At 40.5% G+C, this 17,929-nt stretch overlaps 1 protein-coding gene across 9 annotated transcripts in view; it reads left to right on the top strand.

The window, feature by feature from the left end:
* SPTBN1 (spectrin beta, non-erythrocytic 1) overlaps nucleotides 1-17,929 on the top strand; it is a 189,028-nt gene that overhangs the window by 52,554 nt on the left and 118,545 nt on the right. For all 9 annotated transcript variants that reach the window (XR_011526084.1, XR_011526085.1, XR_011526086.1 and 6 more), the window contains exon 2: nucleotides 1,821-2,015. Coding sequence is in view for 6 of the 9 variants with exons in the window: in XM_070572696.1 (XP_070428797.1) it covers nucleotides 1,868-2,015 (148 nt within the window). In the remaining 3 variants the exon portion in view is untranslated. The remainder of the gene's footprint in view (nucleotides 1-1,820; nucleotides 2,016-17,929) is intronic.

The raw sequence follows: 17,929 nt of genomic DNA, 5'->3' as shown, positions 1-17,929 counted from the left end.
CTGTATTTGAAGCACAGTAAGAGAAAGGATTCTTTTCTGCGTATGTGGCTTTATTTTCTTCGTAGGGTGGTGTATGTGAAGTTAAAAAAATCAGCTGGAGTGGGCATTTTGTGGTTGCTGGGTGAGTGGTGATTGGGCTTTATTCTGCTAACTCTGGCCTGTGTGCACATTCTTGGTGCACAGAGAATGAGGCTTTCACTAAGTGAACATCCAGGTACAAAATCTTACAATAAATTTTTGAATGTTAAAATAGGGGGTGGGACAGTATGGGAAGGAGAGAGAATAAATATCTTTTCCCTTGGGACATACTTGTACCACTAAAAGGGGGACGTCTTTCTTCCTCTTCTTCCTAATCTACCTGGATAGCTTTGTGTATAGTACGTGCAGGAATGTAACCACACCGATAGAATTTAAGCACGTATCCTTGCTTCCTGGATTCCATTTTCCATACAGTATCAGGACTGATCTTTTAAAAACATGTATCCAGTGGTGTCAGCTATTAGCCTAAAATCCTGCAGTGGCTTCTGTCACACTTAGGCTCACAGAGTCCCTCGTGGTCTGGCCCAACCTACCTTTCCAACCTTGTCTCCTAGTCTCTCCCCTTGTCCATTAGACTCCAGCCACCCTGACCTCTTCATTCCTCCAGCAAGCCGTGCTGTTTCTCTCTGTGTGGCCTTTTCTATAAGCTGTTTCCTTTGTGTGGAATTCTCCTCTTCTTGATCTGGGTGTGACCTAGTACTTTTTGACATTGAGATCTCAGTTTAAATACCGACTCAGAGAGGTCTTCCCTGACCACCTGATCTGAAGTGCTCACCCACTCACACTCTGGCACATCACTCCACTTTCATTTTCTTTTAACTCTCTTGCCTTTTCTTCTGTGCTTTTTGTCCAGCTCCTCCTCCTAGGACATAAGCTTCACTAGAGCCAGGTCCTTATCTTGTTTACTGTTAGCTTAGCATCTGCAACAGTGCTGAGCACATGGCAAGTCCTTAGTACATTCTGATTCAGTGAATGAATAACAGCTATATTGAAGGGAGCAGCTATATTTAAAGCTAAATGTATTTCTCTTAATTCTCTGAGGGCATTGTGATAAAGGGCCAAAGGTTGAGGCCTAGGTTCTTGTTTCCCATTTATCCCAGTGAAACATTGACCCTGTGTGGGTCCCTGAGGAATGGGTATTGATATTGGTAATAGAATTTGTAATAACACAGCAGTGTAAATAATTGCACTCATTATTTATCAAGCATCTACTGTGCACTGGTAATGTCCTTGGTGCCATACATTTACTGTCTCATTTAATCTCAGGAATCATTTTTCTAATATGTAAATGAGATATTTAGATAAAATGACCTATTAGTCCTCTTATATAACATTTTAGGAATTTCCAAGAGAAGCTAAAAGATTATAGTTTATGGTGATACACAGTTGAAACAAATGAGTTCATTTAGAAGCCCCAAATTAGGTGTTCATCCAGCTCGATAAATCTTTAAAATTCCAAAGTTTAAACTTCAGAGAGAAAGAAGAAACCCACCCTCTTTTGGGCATCCATCATCTCATTCAGTCCTCTCAATAACCTGTAGAGTATCTGCCCTCTTTGATGGTTGGGAAACTGAGGCTTAGAGATATTGAGTACCTTGGCCAAGGTCACACAAGGTTATGAGGCAATGTTGAAGTTCAAAACCAGCTTTGATTGACTTCAGAGACCTGTTCTGGACATATATGAATTGTTTTGCCTTCTACTTGCCCTTATCCCAGTAGGTTTCCCGGGAATTCTGTGTGCTTTAGAGGACTAAATAGGATTTTCCGTGTCTTTCTCGTAGAACTCTAAGAAGGAGCTAATGTGGAAGAGCAGCTGAGACAGCTCAAGATGACGACCACAGTAGCCACAGACTACGACAACATTGAGATCCAACAGCAGTACAGCGATGTCAACAACCGCTGGGACGTGGACGACTGGGACAATGAGAACAGCTCCGCAAGGCTCTTTGAGCGGTCCCGCATCAAGGCTCTGGCAGGTAAGTCTCCTTCACGCCCTGTCACAGAGGTCCAAGATGCCTTCCAGTTCCCTTTAAAATCATCCACCTTACAAGATTGGCTCACCTCTACTTTTGAACATGTCCCACGAGAGCAAGCTGACCATTTCATAAGGTAGCCAATTACATATTTGGAGAACTGTCAATCCTCAAGCCAGAATGATTTTTATAGCAGTTCAGAAAGAGCTGCACTAGGTTTGTAAGAATTCTTTTATTTATTTATTTATTTTTTCAAAGATTGGCACCTGAGCTAACAACAGTTGCCAATCTTCTTCTTCTTTTTTTCCCTGATTTTTCTCCCCAAATCCCCCCAGTACATAGTTGTGTATTTTAGTTGTGGATCCTTCTGGTTGTGGCATGTGGGACGCTGCCTTAGCATGGTCTGACGAGTGGTGCCATGTCCGTGCCCAGGATCCGAACCAGTGAAACCCAGGGCCGCCGAAGTGGAGTGTGTGAACTTAACCACTTGGCCACTAGGCTGGTCCCAGAATTCTTTTATTTTTGATGCATCTTACATTTCAAAATATTGAAGCATACTATACCTTATACAGAAAAATATACAAATTAACCTGTGTACTTAGTGCTTGTGACATATGAATGGACCTGACGTGTTAGGGTACTTACTTTGAGTGACCAAGGTTAGTTGGTATCACATGCAGGGGTTTTGGATCTGAAAAGCAATAGCTTCATCTGCTGAGGGCCCATTTAATACTGGAACAGGTAAGTCTGCTGTTGATTCATTAAAATTAGCAGGGATTCATCCTTACTTGGTGACGTCTCACGCGCTTGCTGTGGAACACCTAGAGCACACTTTCATCGTGGCCTTAGTTGGGGTGGGGAGTGTTTGCCGTGAAATTGCCCTGAAAATCAGGAAGGCATTCTGTCACGATGAAAACTCAGCGGTACCGAATGTACGTAAACCAAGGGTCCAAGTGGAGTTTATGCATTTATGCATCTGTACTTTGAGATTTCACATAAAATAGTTTCCAAATGAGAAAAGTGGGTTTATGGGGTTTTTTTTCCTGATATCTTTAATTATGACAAGTAGGTTGAAGTTAGGACTTAAACAGGTAAGTTTACTGTTAAATTGTGAATATAGCTTACCTTTTTCTTTCCTTTACAATGTAATCTGATTGTGAGGCATGTATCATTTAGAGTTCTCTTGATTATAAGCAAATGGAAGCCTGTCCCAAAGTGGTTTAAATGACAGAATTTATTGACCAAATAGTAGACAAATTGGCCTTTAAGCAAGACTTACTCCGAGGCTCTGGTGGTGTGACCAGGACTCAGTTTCTTTCTCCCCACTTTTTGGCTTTACTTGCTAGTGTGTAGCAGTCTGCATGTTAGTGGGCTCTTGTGACCCTGTAGTCCCAAGATGGCTGCCCCAGGTCCCAGATCTGTCCGTAAGGACAGCCAGCGGGAAAGAGCACATCTGCTTCCCCAGTACCTCCCCCATAGTCTTGGGATCCGTCTCACTGGCCTGGTTGATCGTGACTTGGGTCATGTGCCTCTCTTAGACCCTCTCTGGCGCTGGAATCAGAGAAGAGGATATGCTGATGACATCAGCTAATCAGGATACACTCAAGGAGTGAGGGGGGTTGTGGTGGGGTACGAAGGGGTCAGTCCCACCCAAACAGCTTGGCTAGAAAACTTGGAATGTAACAGGAAGGAGGAAGAAGGAAATGGATGTTGGGGATGCAGCCAACTAAATGCTATAGGAAAATTATTCAGCTGCCCCAGGATAATTTGTTTCTTGAGTGGTGGTGATTTAAAGATCTTTCTTGGGGCTGCCTTATTTATAGGCATAAATGAATGATTAACGAGGTGGTGACTCTAGAATTGGATCTTTGTTTTCTAGCTTATTCTTTAACACGGAACCTTACGGAAACCACAATCCTGGCTTTTGCTAGTGGATTGATTTGTACTTTAATCTCTTACCTCTCTTTCTTGAATCTTCCTTTGAGCCTTTAGATCAGTATGGTAGTGGTGGCCAGTTACCTTTGATCATGAGTCATTTACTTTCTGGTTCCAGGCTACCATGTATTATTTTCCTTTTAAAGAGAATTTTACTTGCCACCTGCAGGACAGCTCCTTGTTCTTTATAGCTGGTCTTTCCTACAATTGCAGAGGAGATCCGCCAGCTGTCCTTAGTATTGATCAGTTGTCCTTACACTTCCTAGGATGTCTTTCCCTCAGTGTTATCCAGGTCCCTGAACAATTGTAATTATGATATTAGTAAGCACTTAATATGGTGCTTACTGAGTTCCAGGCACTGTTCTAAATGCATTGCATGTTAACAGTTAATCCCATAACAACCATATGAGGGAGAATATTATTATCTACAAAGTATGGATGCGGAAACTGAGGCACAGAGAAATTACATAGCTTGCCCAAGGTTACACTGCTGATAAGTGGCTGAAGGCAGACGGGCTCCAAAGTGTATATTCAACTGTTTTTCTGTATTCAGTAAAATACAAAATGACTGAAGCTCATTGGTGTAGAGTATTGATGACAGGTAATTCAAACATGTTAAAAGGCTCAGGATTGCATCCTGTGGCCTCCAGGAAGCTGTGAGTGACTATGACAAGTTACTGAAAAGACAGCGTGCTGCCTCCAGGTTAAATGCTGTTGACAAAAAGAATTGCTTTTGCTGAATCCAGAAGATATCAGGAAAACTATCTGTTTACTAGAGGAAATTATCTTGTTATCTGACTTCCTGGTTCTGTGGGACAGAAAAATCTCTAAGCTCTCTAAGAAATCTTAAATGCTGATAACAGGAATAACAGGAGAGCCCAGCAGTGTCTAGAACAGTGGTTCTAGAACTTGAGCCTGCATCACAATCACCTGGGAGGACTTGTTAAAGCAGATTGCTGGGCCTACCTTCAGAGTTTCTGATTCAATCAGTCTAGGATGGGGCTTGATAATTGCATTTCTGACAGGTTCCTGGGTGATACTGATGTGGCTGGCCTGGGGGGTCACATTTTGAGATTGGTGTAGAGTATTAATGGTCGTCTGGTTTACTTTCTTGGGTGACTGAGACCATTTTATCTAGACTCAGCTAAAGTCTATGGAGAATTAAAGTATCAAACTCAACAGAGTTGTCTTCAAGATACACTTTAATGTGGGAGTGATGTGAAAGGCTGGCCACTGGATTTTGAGAAAAGGGAAATATCTCCCTATCCCTTATAGGGGAGTAATATAGTGATAGGCTCAGCATGGAGGAGTGGTGTTGGAGGGTTTCTGTTAAAAAATGCATGTTCTGAAATGGGAAAGCTTATTAGAGCTGAAGAAATGTACATTTGAAGTTTTCTGTGTCTCTAAGGTGCTCTCCACGTTTAGTCTTCTCTAGACTTCAATCTGAATTCTGAGGTGATTTACAAAAGATGTTAACCCAGGAATTCTTCATCTTTTTATAATGCAGTGCATCAAGTATTGATAGTGTAACCACCACTTTGTGTTGTGTCCTTTGCTAAGTAGATTTAAACATCTATACCTCTAAGGAAATAAGGTGCGGTAAACTACTTGCTACTAATTTTTATTCAATTTATAGCTACTTCCTATTATTAGGCTACAATATATGTATTCTCTTGGTGAGTTGTAAAAACTTTCTTAATTTCAGTTTTACTTGCCATCATCCTCTTCATCTTCAGGAATCGTTTTTAACTAAGTGTGGTATAATAAGAAATAAATTTGGTCTCTGTTCCCAGTTCCTGGCACAGGGCTTCTAAAACCCTTGGAATTTTCTGAGTGTCTTTTCTTATTCATAAAGAGTCTACACTTGCATTTATGCTATGAGGTAACTTAGGGTGAAACCCCTGTGTAGCCTTAGGGTGGGGGTGGTCGCTGGAGAGACCAACTGATTTAGAAGGTGGGAACTGTCAGGTCTGCCTACTGACCTCCAGTGAGAAATGGGGGTGGGAGGGCTTGGAGATTGAGTTCAGTCACCAATAGCCAATGATTTAATCACTTATGCCTACATAATGAAACCTCTATAAATATCCCTAAACAGTGGGGTTTGGGAGGGTTTGGAAGCACACACATCAGTGTGCTGGGAGGGTAGTATGCCCTGAAAGGTCATGGAAGTTCTGCCTGCCCCCATAGCTTGCCCTGTGTACCTCTTCCATTTTGCTGTTCCTGAATGGTATCCTTTATAATAAACCAGAAAACATAAGTAAAATGTTTTCCTGAGTTCTGTGAGTTGTCCTAGCAAATTATTGAACCTGAGCAGGGGTGGTCATGGGAACCCCTGCATTTATAGCCAGTCAGTCAGACATACATGGCCTAGGACTGGTGATTGGCATCTGAAATGGGGGCATTATTGTGGGACTGAGTCCTTATCCTGTGGGGTCTGCACTAACTCTGGGGAGTGTCAGAACTGAATTGAATTCTAGGACACCCATTTGGTGTTGGAGTATCAGTCTCAGTAAGGTATTTCAGAGGGGAAATGGCTTCTCTAGTATAGTGTGTAACATGCCCATTTTTTAAAAATGTAGAAAGGCCTGCAATCACTTGTCAAGTGCCCATTTATCACCACAGAGATGAAAGAGTCTGGAGTTGGGTCACTTCCATTGCCCAGTGAGCTTAGAATCTTTCCATTCTCATTAAACTTTTTGTTTGAAAATTACTCTGACTCATATCTCAGTCACTCATCATCCCCCCTGCTCCTCAGTAGTTAGAAGCATCAGAGGGAAACACCAAATGGAAGCACAAGGAACTGAACTCTTCCGTCTTCATAATCTACCTAGAGCATCTCCCAGTGGGATTGAAAACAGCAGCTTTTCCTCAAAGTGAGAAAAACTTTGTCTGAAAGCTTCCCCCTCACACAGGTTGGGTGAGGAGGGAGTCTGTCAAATCTTCAGCTTGTAAAAATGTAAGATTTAGGGATATTTTAGAAAACAATTAGAATTAATATTGATTATTGCCGCATATTTAAACATTTTATATATATGAGGCCAGTAAGATTGCTTATGCCTAAAATTGAAAGTGTCACCATTTGCAGTTCAGAAGGAAGATGAAAAGAGCCTTGGTATTGTGCTGTGTAGCAGAGAGATTGTGTCATGCCAGTTCAGCCTTGAGGCAGAGTGCTGTGAAGTGATTTTCATGCATTCTGTAAATGATTTCCCGCATCCCATGATGGCATACTCACATTCCTGACCTCTGACCAAATTGCCTCAGTCGTGTAGAACATGTGATGGTGAAAGTGATTCAAAATAAGCTAGACTTTTTGGAAACCAGCATTTTATTTGAGATAAAAATAGAACATAAAACGTTTAATCTTTTAAAGAAATGTAAAAGGTAAATGTTTTCTTTTTACAAATGATAGTTGTAGGTTATATTTTGTGGTATCGGCACAAATTAGGGGAAGTAGAAGAAGTAGTCTTTTAAAAAGTGCAACATTTAGCTTGAAAATACTGATAATTAGAATTAATATCTTTATAGCAACACTTTTAAATAGAAAATTAAAAAAATTAGGAGGATATATACCAAAATATTCAGTGTTTATTTCCGAGTGATTCTCCTTTTTTCTTACCTGTATTTGAATTTTTTCCTGAAGTAAAATCTGAACTATTTTGTAATTAGAAGAAAAAGCATGAAAACATCTTAAGATCTAATATCACCTTCAAAAGTTTTGATTTTTTTTCCCAAAAAATAATGGCATAGAGAGATAGTAGGAGAAAGGTTGTGTATGAAAGAGCATTAAAAAAAAAGACAAATTAAAAACGAGATTACTTTGGGAGTTGTCACTCATCAACATTTATGAGCTAAAATTTTGCATAAGAGCCTTTCTGACAAGCTATGGACATGGCAAAAGAAATTGACCTTGAGTTTACGTGGTTATGGGGGAATCAAGGACAGCTGAGAGCCATAGGAAAATGAGGTGAAAGTACCAAATTGTATATTTTACATTACTTGTATAGAGTAAATAACAATTATTAGTGGCTGTATGTATGGGCTAGATTCCCTTTAAACATAGGCATTTATCTGAGTGACTAAGAATTTTGGTGAGCATTTAATCAGCTAAAGCAGTGATTTACTTTAAATGTCCAGATCAGTGCTGTCCAAAGGAAGTATAATACTAGCCAGTAAGTAAGCTATTTTAAATTTTAAATTTTCTACAAAAGATATTTCAGTTAATCAAGTTATCCAAAATATTATCATATCAACATGTAATCAGTATAGAAAGTTATTACTGAGATACTTTACATTTTTTATACTAAGCCTTTGAAATCCAGTATGTATTTTACTACCTACATTTCACACGGTCAGTAGTCACATGTGGCCACTGGCTCCCGATTTGGACACTGGAGCTTGAGTGCTTTCACATAGGATGCTTTTATTGGCTAAAATTGCTGAACAAATGAGGGCTTTAAAATACCCATCAGGTATTTGGTCTTGGGTGTCTTTATGAAGCAGTGATTAGTTGGCCACTTGGCTAAATGTGAATTTAAATTCTGATGAGGAATAATGCATCAGTTGAATCGTTATTTTAAAAACAAAGACTTCTCCTTTTTGTGCTTTCCAATACTAAACTTTTATTAAATGGATGCAAGGCAGCAACAAAGACAGATCCTCCACGGTGTTTACACTCTGCTCTTTCAGCTGAAAACTTCCGTACTGTTCTCAAGCACTGTTTTTGGATGTAGGACTCTCAATAGTACACTTGTTTAAAAATGCGTATTCCAGGGTTCCCCCCATAAATTGAGATTCACTACTGTGGGGGGAAATCTGCGTTTTTACCGCATACAGTGCACTTTGAGAAACACTTTCCTAGGACATGGCCTAAGTGGTCTCACTCAATATTCAAATCCTATTATCCTTGAGTATTCCCATCAAAGTGAAAATCAACTTTTTCTCTCTCCTTTAAAATGTTAGCCTGCTCTTCCCCCCAGTAAGTAGGTCACGGTTTATGTTTTGATATCTTGACACCTAAGAAGGCTTAATGTTCTACCCAAACTGAGTATAGTGCTGTCTTCTGGCTGGCGGGACACATTCTTCCTGTAATCCCTGGCCTCATTACAGCCCCTATTATCTGGGTGGATCCTCCTCCATGTGGAGGTGATTGACACCCACCCCCCTCCAGCCCCTATCATTGTTTGGGCCTTTTAATTTGTAATGTTCAGGAGGGTAGAAAACTCTGGGCCTAAATTAGTTCTTTAGTGCTAGTTAAAATTAGTGGGGACACTTGAAAAGTATATCCTAAAAAAAATTCTGCAGTTATGGATTAAAAAATTCAGGCACAGGGTTTTCTCTGGAGCAAAAGAAGTGGATTCTGTACTGAGAATTAAAGCAGAACTTGCCATCACTTTCTCCCAGTTGACTGTAAATTTCAAGCTATCATTAAAATTGTGTACTTAAATTATTTACATAATCCCAACATAAGACAGACCTGGGCATGGATGGAGGTAAACTTATTTTAAAATCATAGAAGATAAAATTTTAAGTTTACCTTTTTTGAGAGATGTCCTAATGTCTTTTCTCAAACAGTCATAAGTTTTTAATTAGGTGGTTTAGATATTGGCTTTATATTGTTTTATGGTTGCCTGTAATATAACAGTTTTACTTAGAAACTTTCCAGAATAGAACTGTTAATTCACAATCAGCCATGCCCTGCCAAAATGAGTAAACAAATAAATATGTATACAAAATATTTGACTTCCTTCTAGGGGCAGTACAGAGCCAGCTTGCTACTGAATATGTAAAGAGATCTATAAAACATGGTATGGAACTGTCTAATTAGGAGGATAAAGCGTGTTTACATGAAACATTAACTAAACATGTATGCAAGTGCCAAGAAAGTACTATAGACATTTGGTGCTATAGTAATTTCGAGGGAAGGATTGATCACAAGAAGAAGAAAACCAGTCATTTTAAGAGGATGGGTTGAGAAATGTAAAGAGAGAGAAAGACTGGGGCTTGAACCTTGGCACAGCTGCTTTAGTTTCTACTGCAGCAGAACAGAAGAGGCTAGGTGCCAAGTCTCTAAGGGGCTCCTCTCATTAAAACAGAAAGTCCGCTTTCGGCTTCTCAAGATGATACACCACTTCAAGCTTGGACTCATTCCTCGAAAATTACGCTAGAGCTTTTCTTATTTGCACACTCACTTCCCTGTTCAGATGGAATACTTTTATAAGCCAAGGGAAAGACTTCTTGCATGAAGGAATGAATTTTTATAGTCAGGATTAATAGGGATTTGATAGCTACCCATTATTTTCCTCATCCACTCTTGAGGCTGTTCCCAGAATTATGCATTATTTGGAATTATTTGTGAGGGAGGCGTAGTCCCCATTGCATAGTAAATACACCACCCCTTATTTGTCAAGTCTGAATCTGAAAGAGCCTTTCATATCAGAGGTTCGTGAAAGCTCTTGAAGAGAATGTCTGTTTAGGTCATTACATGTAGTCCCAGATTATGCCCTCAATTTATTTTCTAAATACATATGACTTCAGTAGTTTCCTGACCAGAGGAATGGCAGAATCCTTTCTTTCTTTTTTGGGTATGGCTTCCTCAGGTTTCCTTCCCCTCCCTTTCTCCTTACTGCTGTAGATGACCCCTCCCCACTTGTGAAAGCTTGGATTCTTGCCACCGTTCCTTGTATTCCTCACATTCTCTTCTCACCTCAGCAGTGGCTGAAATCCCATAGTAGCTGAGGTGAATGATCCTGGGTGGGAGAACCAGCCTACTATTCCTCTCCTTCATCAAACCGCCTAATGGCACACCACTCCCTCTTCCTAACCGGGGCCCAACTCCTGCCCCTCATTCTTCTAGAACCCAAGTTCTCATTCCTCAGTCACATCAGAGAACTTGATCCTTATTCCCTCGTTCATCTCTTACTCCGTCCTTAGCCTTTGTCTTAACTCCTCTTCCCACTCCACCAGAATATTTCCTTAAGTCCATCTCTTACTTTTGAGGAGCTCCAGTCACCATTTCTATGAAAAAAATCCCATCAGTTTTATGCTTGATTTATGATTGAATTTAGGGAATGTAACCTCTCTTTTGTTGAGGACTTCCTGAGTAAGCAAAAGAGGAAAAACTTAATGATTTTTCTCCTGTCTTATGCTTTTCCTGGCTCTCTTTGCATATATGCCCCCCCCCCAAACACACACATCTGCCTGTCTTTTGAATATCCTCTTTATTGAGATATAGCTTACATACCATAAAATTTACCCCTGTAAAGTATACAGTTCACTGGTTTTTAATATACTCACAGAGTTATGCAACTACCACCACTAATTCCAGAACATTTTTATCACCCCAAAAAGAAATTTCATACACATTAGCAGTTACTTCTCATTTTCAACTCCCCTAGCCCCAGGCATCCACTCTCTGACTCTATGGATTTGCTTGTTCTGGACATTTCATATAAATGGAATCACACAATATGTGGCCTTTTGTGACTGGTTTCTTTCACTTAGCAAAACGTTTTCAAGGTTCATCCATGTTGTAGCGTGTATCAGTACCTCATTTCTCCCTCTGCTCTCTTACATAAGTAATAGTGACGGATTAGTGAGAAAGAACAGAAAAAATTCTGTGAAAGCTACCAACATCATAATACTGTGATTTTTATTTGGCAGTTGCCTGGGAATAGACGGCAGATCTGTACTAGGCATCTGAAAGTACTGTAGTCTTAGGAACTTTTTCATTTACCTGGATGTGGTCATCAAAAAAATCTACTGGTGGGTGTTTCGTGTCTCATATGGTCATATTTGTTGCCTTTATTAAATTCACTTACACAGTTTAACTCCTTTGCCAATTTTCTACCCAAGTGGACCTGTTAGTAGGTACCATCATAGGAAAATAAAAAGAAAAAATATAATGTGTGTACAGGGCATCTGTAAAGTCCTGTGTACTTTAAACTAAAACATGTCACGTGATAAGAACAAAATGAAAATGTCACAAAATAGGTTTTATATTAACAATGCAATTCAAGTATCTAAGGTGTTATTTAACCACCATCTTCAGTTGGACAATTCAATTTGATTTTCTAATTTATAGAGAAGATTGGTGCTGGGTAGATGTTAAATAGTTTCTTAAATTGTATTTTGATTTTTGACGCCAAGTTGATTAAAGAAGATGGTTTTGATTATTGAACTGTATATTCGTCACTAGTTTTGACATGATCACATTAAGTAGTAATCCAGTGGGAGGGGTCTGGGTAACAAGGTAACAAGCATTTGGTCTGTGTCTGCTTATTGGCTTCTTTGAAAAGAATCTTGCATTCAAAATTATTTTTGCTTAGTTCTTTCTGGTTGTCAGGAACAGAGATTCGCTTGAGTTACCTGAATAAAAAAAGGTGTGTGTGTGGTAGAGTACGGGAGGAGAGGAGGAGGTTATTGCAAAGTTTCAGGTGCCTAAGACCCAGAGGTCCATTAGTGACTGAAGCTGCTGTAGGGCTGGAAGCATTCTTCATCTTTCAGATGGGCCGCGTGCCTCATTCATTGGAGCCTGCTGCACTGTAATAGTATCTGTGCCCTCGTAACTCAGTCACACATGGCTTTGGTGTACTGTAGTTCCAGTTCTAGCTCTTGCCAATCTTTTCTCTTTTGACCTCATTGCTCAGGGACTCAATATCCTGGTTTTCTCTACTTCAGATTTCTGTGAGGATGAGCATGGAGGTGGGGCTCTGATTGGCCCAGATAATCTTTTTATAACAGATCATGGCCAACTGGATACTTACAAATAATTACCTTTAGCAGAGGTACCCACAACATTGGTGAAGAGCAGGAAGCCAGCCATATGTATAAAACACTAGTCCCATCCATCCATGGCTTAGAGGGCATTGGGCTGGCAGTTGGAGGGTACGGTTAGCATTTCTAATGCAGAATTTTGGCGTGGTGGAGAAAAGTACTTTATATTAGGACTTTTGGGGAAAGATATTGGAGTATCTTGTGTGATCGAGGGAAGAGTTAGACAGCCAATCTGAGGAAAGGGCAAGGTGCAGACAAGCCTTGGAACAATGGAAATTAAGGTTTTCTGTCTTTCAGTCTCTCGTTTTTAGCTTCCTTGTGAGTGAGCTTTTGTCTCTGCCCTGTAGGTGGTCTTTCAAATGACAGGAAATATGGGTGCCATCTGCCCCTAGACTTTGCTGTCCACCACTTTCCCCATTTTTCTAGTTGTGGTCGGAAACATTGACGATGTTTGGTAGAGAGGCTATAATTTATTAGGCTTTGGTCAAGGGACTACTCCTGAACCAGCGAACTGTGGTGTGGGGTGTGGAGGGATGTAAGAACATGGCAGCTCTCTCTGGAACCATATGGAGCTATTCCTGAAAAAGGGGTGGGTGCTGGGCAGATGACAATAAATAATAATAAACATTCACAGCACGTTTTCAGATAGATTGATATTGTTGATTCAGAGATAAAGCTATTTCATAAAATGGCAAGGTGACATTCACCATTAACTAATTGCTTCCTTAAGAAAGAAAGCAAACAATAATGTACAGTTTCCTTTAGGGTCTTTCAAAAAATAAAGTTAACAAGGAGAAACAAACACTGGCATTTCAGTCTTTAGAATATACCTCTAATAAGATGTTTAGTTTGCACCTAAGTTGTTAACTTGAGAATTTGCTTGGTAATTTTGTGACTTGGAAACACTCTATCCCATTGTTTCTTCTTGGGGCCTCAAAGACCAGCGCTGTTCTTTGTTGAGTATGACAGGTGTCCAGTAACAGAGTGTCAATCCAGATTTTTTAGCAGTACAATGATGAAAGTGGCATATAAGCATGTTCCTTACCCACATGCAATCTATTTTGGGGAAACAGACCATGTGTATGATACAGGCAATGTATGCGACAGCATTACATAAAAGTGTTGTGATACTTCTCCTAAACCTGAATCTTAGCCTCTTCATTCTCTGGTTGATAAACATATCCATTTTCCACAATTCTTATCTCTCCTGTATTCTCATTACATCTTCAAGGGGATTTGCTGAGCTCTGAGTTTTGACCTCTTTTGTTGCAAACCTGTGAATTTTCAGAACCCTAAGGTAGTGACAAATTGGGTGATAGGCACATTTTACTGGGTGAGACTGATAAAAATTTTGCCATACAGGTTTACATTTCTGCATACGCCCTTGATTTCTTGAGCAAGTATGTGAAATTGCTTTATTAGCCACTCTATTGTGTCTGTAAGCATCTTGAGAAACAGAAGGACTGAAGTCAGGGAGTGCCGGGCCATTTGCTTGTCCCAGGCCCTCCCTGCATTACCTGTTTCCTAGTGGATCACCCTGTAAGTCTTCAGAAGCTCAAGCCCTCTGCACTGTCTCAACCTGAGCCCCAGCTCCTCCATGGAGCCATCCTGCCTGTGTGGTTCTTGCCGATCTTTGCCCCTTGTTATTCTGTATCCTACCCCCTGAGTCTTCATAGTTTCATGTGTGTGCTCAAGATGGATGTATCTGTATTCTCTTTCCAGCTGATTACTAAACTGGTTGAAGACAGTGCAATTTTCCAGCTGATTACTAAACTCCTTGAAGACAGTGCAATGAGTAATAGTTCTTTTGGCATTCCCTGCAGCACCTTACATAAGTCTGAATGCAATTAGGTGCTTTTATTTGTCAGACCGAAGAACCCATTCATGGTCAGAGCTACTAAATATCACTTCAGTTGGGGAAAATTTCCCCCAAATTTCTATGATACCTATTGAAAAGCTCTATATAAGAATTTTACATTAAAATGTATCATAAAATAATGCATTGTAAAAAAAAAATTCCCTATGTTGTACCCCTAAAACTAATACAATGTTATATGTCAGTTATCTCTCAATTTAAAAAAATCCAAACACTACAGAAGTGGACAGTGAATGTTTTCCACTTCCCCAAACCTATGCTCATCCCTAAAGATAGTTTCTTTTGAAAGTTTGATGCATGTCTTTTGAGATATTTTCTGTGTACATTATTGAAAACACTTTTTCTTTTCTAGTAATAAACAGAAGCAGGACCAGTTGATTGTTAGAATTGTGGAGTTTAATGTTTGTCCTACCAAAGAGTGTTTGTCTTAAATTTTCATTCTTGCAGGATCTGATCTCCTTACCATGGTAACTTGTGGAGATGCTTTGGAAATTGGAGGTGTTGTTTGTAAGCTGGTAGAAACCCTTACACAGTGGATGGGATAGCCTTCCCATGAGGCTCTCAGTTTGTCCCCTGCCTCCTTTTGTGCTGCTAGTGTCTGCCCCTAGGGTTTTACCTTTTTTGGCCAAAAGAGCAAAAGCCAAGGATTTCTTTGTCTGCTGCTTCTTCAGATCACTACAATGTTTCTGCATCTCTTCCCTCTTTGTCTGTTTACCTTCCATGTTTCTGGGATACTAAAGGCACTTAGTAGGGGCATCTCTCAAGAGGCGTGCCCTCCTTGGTTGGCCTGCAGTTTCCCTGTCTTCCTATGTGACATCATTAGTCTCAAGTTGGTGCCAGCAGTTGGAGTTTGATGATTTAATGGTTCATTACAAATTTATAAACACTGGCTACAATTTTCCTCCTGGAATACTGTATTGTGACTTTAAGGACATAGGGAATTTGTGAATATGGTGGCCAAGCATGACAGGGAATGGAATGCTGTAATTGTAGTATATGGTTCCTAGAATACCTCTATTTTGCTGCAACAGCCAAAGGCCATTCATCTGTCCCTCAGACTAGGCTACAAGGGGACTAGAGTGCTGTTGTCACTGTTGTTGTTTTACCTGATGTGTAATTTTAGCCTTTTCTTCTGTGATTAACAACAACAACAAAAACAATCTAGTACCTTTCTAAATCCATGGGGTCAGGGGTGTATTGTTCAGCTAGTTTGGCCCTGTGGTCAGTTTTTACCTTTTCCTCTAGGCAGGGACATGCGTTTCCATGGGTTGACAGTCCTGAAGTTGTCTTATATACTGATTTTGGAGAAATGAGTTTATAGACCGAATCTGTTAGCCCTTTATATGTCTCTACTGTGAACACACAAAATTTTATCCTGGGAACTGTTCGCTCTGCAGAGAATTAGTTTGTGCTTCCGGCTTTTGTCCTGAGCCCCTAAACACACCACCCATGGAACTGTCTCCAAGCATTTGAAGGAAGGCCAGTGTTCGTAGGGATGCTTGTAAATAATGTAGAGGTATTCAAGACTGCCTTGAGAAATACAGGATGGAGGAGAGGCTAGGCTGGAGGATGCACTTGATACTGATTCGAAACCCAAAACCCCAGCACTGAATTAACAGGTGTGCTTGTGCGGTTTTCTATGTGCATTTAATCAGCAGTCATCTTCAGGTGTGCCCACATGTAGGTCTTTTTTTAAAAATTCCATCATATTCAAGGAGCCATTTTAGTTGGAACACTCAACACTATTATTGTCTGAACTGAATATTAGCAGGGAGGATGAAATTTCTATGTTTCTTAAACTGAATGGAGGACTTCAGAGTAATCATGTCAATCTAGTCTATAACTGACTTAAGATTTTGAAAGAAAAAAATTTTGAGCACAATATCAGTAAGAAATATATTTTACATGGCAGTCTAGCACACAAATAAATTTATGTTTATTTGGGTATACTTGTGTGAGTATCCACCCACATTTATTTTTCAAAAAGTAATGTTTACTTGTACTACTTGAGGTGCTCTGATATTTTCTGTTCTGTACCATTTTTTGTAATGCTAGTATTGATCCACTAATTAGATTTTTAACTAACAGTGCTAGAAAACCCCGTGGTAGCAGGTACATTTAAAAGTACACCTAAGTGGTCTATTTTTAAGCCTTGTGAATCATGATTATTAGAGTGAGGTGGTATTTGATTTTTTTGCTTCATTCATTTATTAGTGAATGAATGAGTGAAATATTTATTGAGCACTTATGCGCTAGGCATTGTGATTAGTGTTAGAAATACAGAGATAGGTAATTAAGTAAAAACAACTCTGTGGTCAGCAGAAAAAATTTTCATTTCTCACTAGGGTGAGGCCGTGTCAGTAGATGGAAGGGAATTTTAGGCTGGGTAAGCAGTGCCATGAATAGCACGATGGTGCCTGGCTCTCTTGGGGAGCCAGGTGCAGAAGTGCAGAAGGAACTCAGGGTAGAAGCGTAGGAGTAGGCAAGGAGGGCCTTGAAAGCCATGCCGTGGAGTTTAGCCTGTGTCCTTTTGGCCAGTGGTTTTTGAAATTTATTTCAGGAGAATTTTTATTTTCAAAAAGGATATTATTTGTGACCTTGATATGTAAAATGGCAAACTCAGAGCCACCCTGGATGAAACAGAGTGGCTTCCCCTAGATTTCTAACCCCGGGGGTCTTGAGACCCCTAATGACTTAACCTGAGAACCACTGTTTGGGTTCAGGGAATGGTAGGATCTGACTGGTATCTCAGGAGGACACCGTGGGGGATGGCTCAATGAGGAGATGGCTAGAGGGAGATGGCTAGGAGGCGGTCCTGTTCATCCAGCGAAGAGATGAGGAGAGGCCCTGAAACTGGGGCCGTAGCAAGGACTTAGTGCATTAGAATCCCCGGGACTTGCTCTCCAGTGGGCTGTGGAGGGTAGGGAAAGGGAGGAGGAAGGGAAATGAGTTTGGTTTTGATTATATGAAGCCTCATGCCAAGTTTGTTCTTCTGGGTGCCAGATGCTTGGGGTATTTTGTGGGGTATTTTGGTCACAAATCTGCAAGGGAGGCCATTGTTTGGATTTTTTGGGGGGGGGGGGCGGCTCTATCACGTGGCCTCCAGTTTTAGGATTGTATCACGTTTTCCTTAGCTCATATTTGTGTATATTCTCTCCAGCCTTTGGAAACAGAATGGGCCCTGAGGCTCTCTCAGTCTGCCTGTCCTCATGCACGTTTGGAGGTCCTCCTAGGGCCGGGGCGCCCGGGTGTTCCTTAGTTTGGATTCAGGCATCCAGGAGTGGTGCATCTTAGGGCTGATGCTGAGAATGGAAGAATGGCTTTAGAGGCCTGG

This window comes from Equus przewalskii, chromosome 14, assembly GCF_037783145.1.
Source record: "Equus przewalskii isolate Varuska chromosome 14, EquPr2, whole genome shotgun sequence".
Taxonomy (NCBI): Eukaryota; Metazoa; Chordata; class Mammalia; order Perissodactyla; family Equidae; genus Equus; species Equus przewalskii.
This window is presented reverse-complemented; position numbering and strand designations above follow the sequence as displayed.